We start from the raw sequence: 11,601 nt of genomic DNA, 5'->3' as shown, positions 1-11,601 counted from the left end.
AAAGATGAAATAATATAATGTATACAACAAATGATTCTAATTGTACTGAAGAGAATGCAATGCAACAAATATTATTAAAGCATATAGTTGAAGACATTGACCATCTTCCTTAAATAACATTTCTCTGGGAATTTACTGAACCATTCCAAATTATTTAGAAAACCATTTCTAAAATTGTACTAAGATTGTTTCCCATATTTCCTTACTCAAAGACTTTACCTCTATTAGGGGTTCCTGTATCTGGCCTTCTACATCCCCTCCACCCCCCACACACACCCCCAGGTGCACATACCCTGCCCCAGGCTATTTGCAAGTTAACAGAGCTGAGCTGTAATACTATGTTTTACCATCAGTGGCCACTGTTTGACATTGTTCTACAATAATGTAAGAAATTTGACAACGGAGGCTCTGAGTGAATGTCCAAGGAATCAATTTTACAAATTAAAAATTGATTTATTGTGTTTATTTGGAGATATGCCATGCACGGTGGCTCTTTCCACGTTCCACCGGGGAGGACCAGAGTTGGGAATACTTAACAATAGTGGTATATAGGACCCAGAGGAGGGTATCTCCCCCCGCCACAGGCAGCACAGACTGTGGTGGGTTCTCTCTGGGTTGTTGTGATAATCAGCTGCCTCCCAATTATAATCTGGGATTTGTAAACAGCCAGAAGATTCCCTTGGAGGGAGTAATTATATTCCCTTTAACACGCTGTAAGACAAACACTTTCTCTTAAACATGCTGTGTGCTGACTTCAACGTAGATTTACTTTACTAATGCCAAAGGAAAACAAACACTCAGAACCAAGGCAAGGGACCTTGGTGGTACAGAGAAAATAGGCGGTGAAAAAAAGAGCAGGGAACATTAAAAAATGCCATGGAGTATTGTCAATCAGGGGCAGAACTGGTTTGGCCTGTCCGTATAAACATGCATGATGAGATGTTAAGAGCACAGATTTGGAGTTAGTCTTCTATCTCATTATAACTAGCATGTTCCTTTGAGCACCATAATTCATCACCTTAAGATTCATTTTCATTTTCCTCTCCCATAAAGTGGGAATAGGAATTCCTACTCATGAGATTATTTTCAGAATCAAATTAAGAAATATACCTACAGTGTCTAGAACAGTAGACACCTCCAAAACAAGAACATATATTGCGGATATTATTGGTGCCAAAGCTATGTCCCCTTGGAATTCATCATTCCATGTATAAAATGATAGCTTCCTGCAAAGAGTATCCACAATTCTCTGTCTGGGGATTCTCTCAGCCCAAGTACATGGGACAGGATGGAAATGTCAAGGAGTTAACAATTCCAGGAACAGTTCTCAGCCAATCAAGCATAGACTTCAGTGAATAAATACCTATGTCCTCACTCCTTGGGTGAGACAACTCTGAGACTTGTTCTACACTGTCTCTCAAATGTCCCCTGCGGGTTCGAGCTCCAATTGTCCACTGCGGTAATCTGCTTATTAATACATCCCATATTGGGTACTATCAATTTTCTGTCTCACTTTCCTACTTCCCAGCCAGAGCTTCCTGGGATTACTTCCAACATAAACCACGGGTGTTCAAATTCTTGTTTAAGGATAGAAGCCAGCCTAAACACTATATCTCACAATGTAAACAAGACAAATGATTTGGACAATTGGATTCACAATATAATGTTCAATTCACTAACCAAGCCCTATTCAGGCTTCTTTTAGCCCTCTTCCTTCCATCCCACGGCCATTGCCTCAGTTAGGACCATTCTCATTTATTTTGTTTCTTTTTGGGGATTTTTTTTTGCCTGCGCTTAGTCTCTAACTGATCTCGATGCTTCCAGTAACTCTATCATCTAATCCATCACCCACTTACTGTCAAAGTTGTTATCCTAAAATGCAGCTCTGGTAATGCTCTTCCCATGTTTTTGTTTTTTAAGCCTTTATGTCACCAATTGCCTCTGTGATTATGTCTTAAATTTTATAACCTGGTATGTGAGAACTTTCAAAAGCTGGTCCCAATCAACCCTTCAGCCTCATCTCCAGTGATTGCTAAATACAGCCAGTGTTCTGCCTACATAGAACAAACCAGCATCTCAAAAGCCCTTTTACCTGTTACCTTTCTATGTATTTGAATGAGCTTGTGACCTTTTCTGCCAGAAGAGCCTGCCTCATCCTTCAAGGTCTAGCTCAAATGTTCCCTCCTCCATGAGAACTTCTCCAACTCTCTGGACCAGTTTTTCAACAGGCTGTCTCTGTGCATATTCTACTATGTACCAATCATGTATTAAGCCCTGGGAAAACCATGCTGGATAAAAGTAGAAATAGCTCATGCTCACATGAAGTTCACAGTTGGATAAAGCAAACAGATATTATCAGGTAAACATATAAAAGTTAGCTACAAAGGGACATAAGTGTCTATAGTCAGGGAGGATACCAATCCGGAGGTTGGAGTGCCTCCCAAAAGGAGTGGACCCTTGAGGTGCGAATGAAGTAGGAGTTAACACCAGATAAAGGAGATGGAACACATACCCCAGGCCAAGGGGACAGCAGGTGCAGAACCCTGTGGAAGGAGGGAAATTGGCAATCGTCTTTCTTTCTTTTTTCTTTTTTTTTTTTTAAGGAATAGAACACCAGGGCATTTAAAGCAGTGAGGCACAAGAAGAATGGGGGGAGAGAAGAGGTAGCACTTAGATCATTCATTGCACCACATTTGTTGACTGTGCCCTTCCTGCCTCATGCTCTGAAATTGACCTTTTCCAATACAAGGACCATGTCTCACTGAAATCATATCCACCCCAGCACTTCACACAATACAGAAAAAAAAAATCAATGTACCCAATTTATAGATGAGGGTGTTGAGGCCCAGAAAAGTTGAATGAGTTGCCCAAGATCTCAAGTCTGGCAATAGCATAGCAACTATAATAGAATATAGACCTACTTCCTCAACTGCATCTCTTTCTTTAAACTGCCCCTAGGAAAACACCTCCTCCCCCATCATTTTATTTCAGCAAATCCAAGTTTTTCTATGAGCTCTTTTTCTCAAAGAGCCTGATAACAAAACAAAACGCCAGTTACTACTCTGTGTATGTGCGTGCATGTTGGGGAGCGGGTACACATTGGTCTTCTGGGGATCAGAACACGAACAAGATCCTTTCTGGTACAAGATTATTGCCTGAAGCCTCTTTAATAGCCCGAAATGGTGTGGGTGGTGAGAATTCGCCGTCGTAAGGAAGCCTCTGGTGATACCCAGCAAAGAGCATCCCAGCTGACCCTGCAGGTCTGGAGTGAAAAGACCCCGGACTGGACTCTTCAGGGCAGTGAGCGGGATCTCTAGTTCCCTGCTTCCCAAACCTCTCCGCCCTTCCACCCAGAACTGGCTGTTTGAGAAACCACCCAATTTCCCGACTATCCCGCCCAGCCTTGCAGATGGGAGGGAGAGAGGGCAACCTTGTCGCGGGAAGGCATCCTCCAGGCCCAGACATTCGTCTCAGTCCATTTCAAGGCACCCGAGACTGTGCCGTATATAACCAAGTACTGGGCCCACGGGGAGGGGTATGACAAGGTGGTCTCTCTAGGCTCGTTTTAGTCACAGATCTTCGGCAAATCTGCGTTTGGGGCCGCGATCCCGAGCCTAATTTGGGACTATTTCAGGAACTGGAGTTGAGGCTTCTTTGGGACAGGAAAGAAGGGTGGGGCGGGGGTGGAGCGCTTAGGGGCACGGCTCTTGTGAGGATTACGGCGGAGACTGTGGACCGCGGCGGCGCTCGCAGAGGCTGCAGCCATTGCACAGCCGAGCATCCCACATTCAACAGGAGGAACCTGCGGGAGAGGAGCCCCAATCCCCCAGCGCCGCAGCCACCGCAGCCCGTGCGCCCCGCGCCCTCGAGCGCCATGGCCAAGGAAGGCGTGGAGAAGGCGGAGGAGACGGAGCAAATGATCGAGAAGGAGGCAGGCAAGGAGCCGGCGGAGGGCGGCGGCGGCGATGGCTCGCACCGCCTCGGGGACGCCCAGGAGATGCGCGCGGTGGTGCTGGCCGGCTTCGGGGGGCTCAACAAGCTGCGGCTCTCCAGGAAGGCCATGCCCGAGCCTCAGGACGGCGAGCTCAAGATCCGCGTCAAAGCCTGGTCCAGTATCCGCGCCTTTCTCGCTTTCTCTCTTTTTGCGCGCTGGGCGCTGGGGAGGGGTTGGGAAAGCTGCCGCTGGGATGCTGCCCGGGTAGAACCGCCGCGCGCACCCCCTCCGCGCCCTCACCCGGGTCTCAGAGCCTCCCCGGGCCAAAGCTGGGGAGGATGCAAAGGGGTGGCCTCCCCAAGCCAGACCTAGGGGTGACGGGAGGAGAATGTGAGCTCCTGGGCGCGGGGAGAATGCTGGCGTCCAAGCACCCCGGGTCTGGAAGATAGCGCTACGGGAGTTCTCCGGCTGAGAGCACAACTCAGCTTCCGCACAGGGGGGTTGATGCTTAACAGAATTAAAAATATATGTATTAAGAACCGCAAGCCCACTGTGTGCGAGCCGCCGTTGGTAGTTTTACACGTGCGATCTTATTTAATACTTCCTGGGACATAATGAGTCTGGTGCCATCATGATCCCTTTACAGGTAAGAAAGCCGCGCTCAGAAAGAATGAGTGATTTGCCCAAGATCAGTCAGCTGCCACTAAGTGGCTTGGCCGGGAATTTGATACATGATCTTTTTTCCCCTCTATGCTGTTGTCCTGAAGGGCCCTGGGACAGGGTGCAGGGCTGGATCCTGCCTCCTGCACACTTTCTTCCCCGTAGCCTGATGGGGAAAGGAACTAGGAAGGAAGAGGGTCGGCACCTTGCACCCAAACTTGGTGAGGGTGGAGACCAGCGCTGCAGCGCAACCCCCTCCATGCCCCTCTCCATCCTCTGTTTCTCCGAGAGGGAAAAAAACCCTGATCAGGAACTCCCCGGAATTCCTGCTCCCATCTCAGAAGGAGCTCAGCTCTCTAAGCTGCCCTCTATTCCCCATTCCCCCTGGGGGAACTTCTTCAGGCCCTCACGCTCAGCTGAGATTCACGGGGAGAGTTTAAGCCTCTCTGTGTGCGGGCACTGTAATTTCCCTGACGTTCTGGGAAGGGCTTACCCAGCAGAGGCGGACTGGACCCAACGCTAGGTTTGCATGTTAAACTTGTAAGGGGAACTTGCTATTATCACGGTGAGACGAGCCTATTCCTTCCCATCTGTTTTTTAGAGCCCCCCAGTACATACTGCTCTCCAAAGCAGCAGCCAGCTCACGAGCTCCTAGGTTAGATCAAAAACCCAATATCTGGACCTCATCTAGAGGCACGAGAAATGCATAGGAGAGTCCCCTCCTGTTCACCACCTTGAGAACAGACGCAGGTTTCATCGGCCAGATTAGAAAGCAGCTAGTGGGAGAAGCAGCCGCTGATCCCTGCCTTGCTGCTCATACATGCAGCTGGTCAGGTTTGACTCTGAACACGACTCGTGGGTCTCTGTGGGGAATTCAGGGTAAGGGAAGAGGCTTTTGCAAACCAGGGGATCCTGTACAATGAACTCTTATTGAACCAAGTTGTTTGATCCCAGAAGGAGAGCTTATATCTGCCCTTTCGCAGCTAAATCCCCAAAGACCAGCCCACTCCCCCACCCCACACTGTTTGGCACACTGCACATCCTAAATAAGTTATCGCTGAATGAATGGATTGAGGAAAGAGCTCGGAGGAGGATTGTTGGGTCATTATTTTTCTTGCTGATGGAAGAGCTTTTGCTTAGTACAATTAAAACCATGCATTTAGAACTCTCCTTCCTTAACCACTTCATCAAAAAAAATTACCTGTATACACACACCTATGCATATGTGTGCATATTCTTATATACAATTATATATACAGTTGCATATGTATGTGTATGTAATTTATGACCCTTCATCCAAATTGAGGATGAGATTCTAGGATTCTATGTCAGAGTACATATTCAGAGAGTGAAAATGATAAAACTACTTTTTAAAGGAAAGAGCATCATCTGCAGTACACATAGTTGTGTGTTTTCCAGTCTTATGCTAACTGCATAATTGCTGATAGGAACTGAAGCATTTTGAAATAATAAATGTCAAGATGAAGGCCAAGAGATTGATTTTCAAAGCCAGATGTGCAAGCCTGTTCTTCAGTGGAGCTTAACACACACACACACACACACACACACACACACAGAAATCACTGCACTTCCCCCACCCTAGTTGTTTAGAAAGCCAACCAGGCTGCAGGTACATTTGGAATACAGTGTTGCAAACAGCCCAGATTGATTTTCCTTTCACCAAGCTGGAAGCAGAGTTAATGGTTTTACAAGGAAGGATTGTAACAGGCTTGTAAAGATGACCCACTGGGCAGCTCCTTCTCCTCTGGGCTGGGATTGGCTGGCCAGACATGACCATTGATTATAAGTTTTAGCCTTGGGATCCAGGATGTCTCATTCTGTATTTTTATGAATCAGCCAATGGCTTCCTGGATGATGGTCTCCCATTTATCTTCTCTCTATTTTTAATAGAAACCTTTTTGTCATAATAGGATATGCTTTTTGCTTGGATTAAAGCATAGTCCATTTGAACCAGTATTAGTTAGACCTGGAATGACGTTCCAAGTTGGCTATAAATTTTATGAAAATGGAAGAGATGAGGCAGGAAGAAATATCTATTTTATATCATTGACGCTTTTTCATTAATGGACCAATGAGATGGGTATTTTTCCTACAGAACAGAAGAGCAAATTGAGGCTTGGAAACATTGAGTAATTTGCCAAAAACATCACACAATAGTAGAGTTAGGATTTGAATCTGCTTCTCCTTAAATTTTTGCTGTTTTCCTTTTATTCCATTTTGTCTCCCTTGGTGGAAAAGCATTAGCACATGTGATTCCCCTCTGAGCATGTAGTCTCACTTTCTTTCCTTTCTCCACCGAAGATGGTTCCTTTGCTCTTTTTGTGTCTGGCTTAAGAGAATATTCTCTAGCTATTCCCAAAGTAGTATGGCTTTCTCCAGAAAGTATAGACATTTTGGTCAAATGCAGCTCAAAAAGAACTGTTGCTGGGGTCAAGGTTGGAGTGATAGCAGTCTTCTGTCTAAATTGTTTTTTAAAATGTCAGTTTTGATGGCAGATCGATTTCACAAATTATTCATGGAATATTTTATGCAACAAGAGGTTTAAGTGACCAGGTGGAAAAAGCATGTGGTCCTCGAAAAAAGATGGACTTGGATATAAGCTTCAGCCTCATCTCTTCCTATCCATATGCCCTTGGGGGATGTGTCTCAATGTCTCCAAACTTCCCATACATTATCTGTAAAGTGGGGATAATAAAATGAACCTCATGGTATTGTTGAGAGGATCAGATGCAAGAAAGACACTGGTGTGCTATCAGCATTCAATAAGTAGGATTCGTTTTGGCTGTCGTTGCCATATCTAGACCAATGTGATATATGCTGCGTGGTGACCTGACAACTTGGAGGCCATCATTTTAATCATGTATACAATATAGGCAATATCATGTCACATCTGCTTAGTGATTAAGAGAGCCTCCTAGACATGAGTCCCAGCTCTGATACTTGCTAACTGGATGTCTTAGGTCTGGCTCCTTGGAGGCAGAGCCTGACACAGGGATCCTTTTTCAGGTGGTTTATTGAAAGCGTGCTTTTAGAACTATGGGAGCAAGGGAAGCAGGCTAGGGAAGAGGAAGGAGTTGAGCAAGCATGTGGTCTTAGCTGGATCCCACTGCAGAGTCAGTCCCACCTTGAAGCAAGGAACAGAGGGAGCCTTGTGTGTCATTGGCTGTGGGCTACTTCCTAAGTGGGGACATTGAGCCTTTCAAGCAGAAGTGGCTTCTATTTGACTGAGCAAAATTCTCTAGGGAAAGGGATGACTCTGAGGCTCGAGCATCCAACACGTCCAGCAGTTTGGGGATGGGCGTGCTGACCATAGACGGGATCTGGGTGAGGTACAAACCACGCCTTCTGGTTGGCTTTGGCCATGTTGTTGTTAAAAACATGTTAACAAACGTCTGTTTCCTGGACTATGAAATGGACCATCCATTTTATAACAGCATCCCTCTTCATAGTGTTGTAATGAAGCTTAAATGACATGCCATATACAAAGACCTTTATAAGAATGCCTGGTGCTTAGCAAATAGTCAAAAAATGATAACCATTATTATCTAAACTTTTACTTTTGGTTGCCACAGATACTTATATAGTTTACTATTCAAACTGGAACTCTTATATTTTGAGACAGGGTCTTGCTGTGTCACCCCAGCTGAAGTGCAGTGGTGTGATCATGGTTCACTGCCACCTTGATCTCCCTGGCTCAAGTGATCTTCCTGCCTTGGCTTCCTGCGTAGCTGGGACCACAGGCGTGTGCCACCGTGCCCAGCTAATTTTTGTAGAGACAGAGTCTCACTATGTTGCTCAGGCTGGTCTCAAACAAACAACCTCTTCTGAAAGCAAAAGGGGCACTATTTATAATTACTCCTATGTAGGAGAAGCTACAATCATAAACTGGAACTGTCTTAGGCAAACCAAGACGTATGGTTCGCCCCTAACTGATGCAAGTCAGAACTGTGCCTTTGCTGGTATCAGTCTTGTCACAGTTGAGTGTCTCTTAGACAGGGGCTGCTAGGATTTTAGGCTGGCAGAGGGTCTCCAGGTTGGGCTGCAGGAATGTATTTAAGTGGCCATTAACAAACCTTGTCTGGTTTGTGGTTGAAATTGGCTTGCAGTAGAAGGGCACTAATGGATTAGGGACATTTATTTTCCCAGAGTGATTTACAGCAAGAGGCTACATGAAACTGCTGGAAAGAGACCAAGTGGATGAAAAATGGTTCCAGCCAGTCATGGTTCCATTGGCTGATCTGAAAATGGGCTGAGGGCAGGCCACATCAGAAGAAAGCTACCAGATTGGTAGAATTCTAATATGTCACGAGGGTATAGTAAATTAGAGATAGGGAAGGAACAAACGTGTATTGACCGCTTGTTATGAGCCAGGAACTGAGTTGGCTGCAATACACTCTTTGTTTCATTTCATCCTAATGACAACTCAACAAAATCAGTATTGCCATCTTCAGTTAAAGATGAGGAAACTGACATTCACAGACACATCAGGTTCACAGACTGCTAAGTGGAAGAGCCATGTGAAAACCCAAGTGTGCCTAAAACCCAAATGGCTGTTTACATTTTGGAGAATCAGAGTGACACAGTGACAAAGACATAAAAGAGAGAGAGACACACACAAATCATGAGAGATCAAGAGACACAGAGAGGCAGATAGGCACAGAGACAGGAATACAGAGAAAGAGCCATGAATGTATTTGACTGATTTGAAATACAACTGCCAAGGTTCAAAATTGCACAGTACTATCCTGCCTCCCACCCCAAAACGGCCATTACGTTTATGCACTACATCCATTTTGTCTACACTTGTGAGATACAGTATGTGGGATGCTTTGGGGGATCCATCTAGATGGAGTTACTATGACTGTTGACCCAAAACACCCATGCTGATTAAACACAGCCACAATCACCACTCCTTGAACCACTCAAGATATTGGAGCTCCTCCCTCTGCCTCCTTTACCTTGATCAGGCCATTGCTACATTGGCAAACTAAGTATAAGTTACCCCCAAACAACAGAGCATTAAACTGTCACTAGTAAGGTTGATGCAATGAACGGTGGCCAACATGATATTCCCTGTGTTTATTCAAATAAACAAGTGGTGTCCGTGAGGTTAAATGACACAGATGTTTTGTAAAACTAAGAAGTTGCTCAGAGGGTTTCTAATGCCAAGCCAGGAGCCACTCTGACATGGAGATTGGAATAATGTGTTCTGAATCACTGTATTGGATGGAAGCGTCAGGATTTGACAGGAAAGGGTGACTCCATGCTGAGTCATATTTAAGCCTCATTTGATGATGAGAACATGGAAGTGCTAGCTCAGGGGTCATTTTTATTTAATGAAATTTGCATTCTCACATCAACTGAGTCCTTGCTGATGAGGACCTGCGATGGTGACAATATCCACTCTTTATCCAATAATGAAATAGGCTTCTTGCTTTTCTGGCAATTTGAAGAGGAAAGGAAACCTAGAATCAGTGATTCTTCTATCTCATGAGAACAAAGAAATATGTTTTGACCCCATCATTTGAACCCACTGTTTATACTTAGCCATCTTGCCCCCGAGAATATTTTGATCTATCAATAGAGAAGCATTTGTCTTTTCTCTCCGTTTTGTGTCCCCTCTCCCTCAATCCGTATCTTCATATACTCCTGTCTTCCAATTTTTCCATTCTGGTGCTAAAAAAATAATAGCCATCAAAGAATAATCTCACTAATGGAAGCAATAATTGGTAGAATTTACAGTGGAGAGGGGAAAAGATTGAGAAGTTAAGATTTGTTATAATAATATTTTACATGAAATAGGATTCATCCAAGTAGAAATAATTTCAGGAAATAAAAGTGAAGTAAATGGCAAATAGCTTAACAGCTTATTAACAGCTTAATAACAAATAGCTAAAATGTGCCATTTAGAACATTTTAATTTGCTAAAAATCAACGCTTGTCATAATTCTGATGACTTGTTTGTAGTAGGTATCTCCTCAGGATTAAACCTTTTGCGGGGTCAAAAGTATGGAATTAAAAATAACCTGGGATCAAAAGGAAGAGCCTGAAGGAAGAGCAGGAATGAAGGTGGACGGGTCCATTCAGAAAAAATTCATTCACTCCACCTAGTTGGTTAATTAGCATTGGTAGGGAATCAGTGCAGATGGGGAAGAAGCTGCCTATCCTTTGGAAAGTGCTGGGGCTCTGGTTTCAGGCAGACATTGGTTAAAATTTTGCTTTGCCCTTTATTAACCATTCGTGTTTGAGCAAGTCACTTAGCTCCCTTTTTTTCCCTTTTTTTTTTTTTTTTTTTTTTTTTCTAATTTGAGACAGAGTTTTGCACTGTCACCCAGGCTGGAGTGCGATGGCACAATTTTGGCTCACTGCAACCTCCGCCTACTGCAATTCTCCTTCCTCAGCCTCCCAAGTAGCTGGGATTACAGGTGCCTGCCACCACGCCCAGCTAATTTTTATATTTTTAGTAGAGACAGGGTTTCGCCATGTTGGCCAGGCTGGTCTCGAATTCCTGACCTCAGGTGATCCGCCCACCTCGGCCTCCCAAAGTGCTGGGATTTACAGGCATGAGACACCACGCCCGGCCAGTTGCTTAGCTCTCTAAGTCTTATTTGCTTTACTTACAAAATGGAGATACAACCTTATAGAACATCCGACATATACTAGGTTTCCATGAATAGCAGCCAGATCTCAACTATATAGGGACTAGTGAGAAACCAACGGCAGGTGGCTGATGATGGGCAAAGGGAATGGCAACTGATCATTGCACCCACCCTACCATCCATCTGCAGCATCTTTGCAGTGACAAAGCCTACTATGTACCTCAGCTTTTCATCTGATCTTCACCACCCCATGGGGTAGGTGTCACTGAAATTATCATCCATGTTTTCTAGGAGAGAAAGCTGGGACTCGGGGATGGAGTAGAAATAGTGAGAAGCTACAATCGATTTGGGTTCAGATCCTAAGTCTACCTCACTGTGGCTGTGTGA

At 44.8% G+C, this 11,601-nt stretch overlaps 1 protein-coding gene across 1 annotated transcript in view; it reads left to right on the top strand.

Annotated features, from left to right (window-relative positions):
- Positions 1-3,745: 3,745 nt before the first annotated feature.
- Positions 3,746-11,601, top strand: part of VAT1L (vesicle amine transport 1 like) — a 195,228-nt gene continuing 187,372 nt past the window's right edge. Inside the window, exon 1 of the mRNA XM_032156367.2 lies at positions 3,746-4,107. Within this exon, the coding sequence (XP_032012258.1) occupies positions 3,875-4,107 (233 nt within the window). The 5' untranslated portion in view covers positions 3,746-3,874. The remainder of the gene's footprint in view (positions 4,108-11,601) is intronic.

Source organism: Hylobates moloch, unplaced genomic scaffold (assembly GCF_009828535.3).
Source record: "Hylobates moloch isolate HMO894 unplaced genomic scaffold, HMol_V3 SCAFFOLD_6, whole genome shotgun sequence".
Taxonomy (NCBI): domain Eukaryota; kingdom Metazoa; phylum Chordata; class Mammalia; order Primates; family Hylobatidae; genus Hylobates; species Hylobates moloch.
This window is presented reverse-complemented; position numbering and strand designations above follow the sequence as displayed.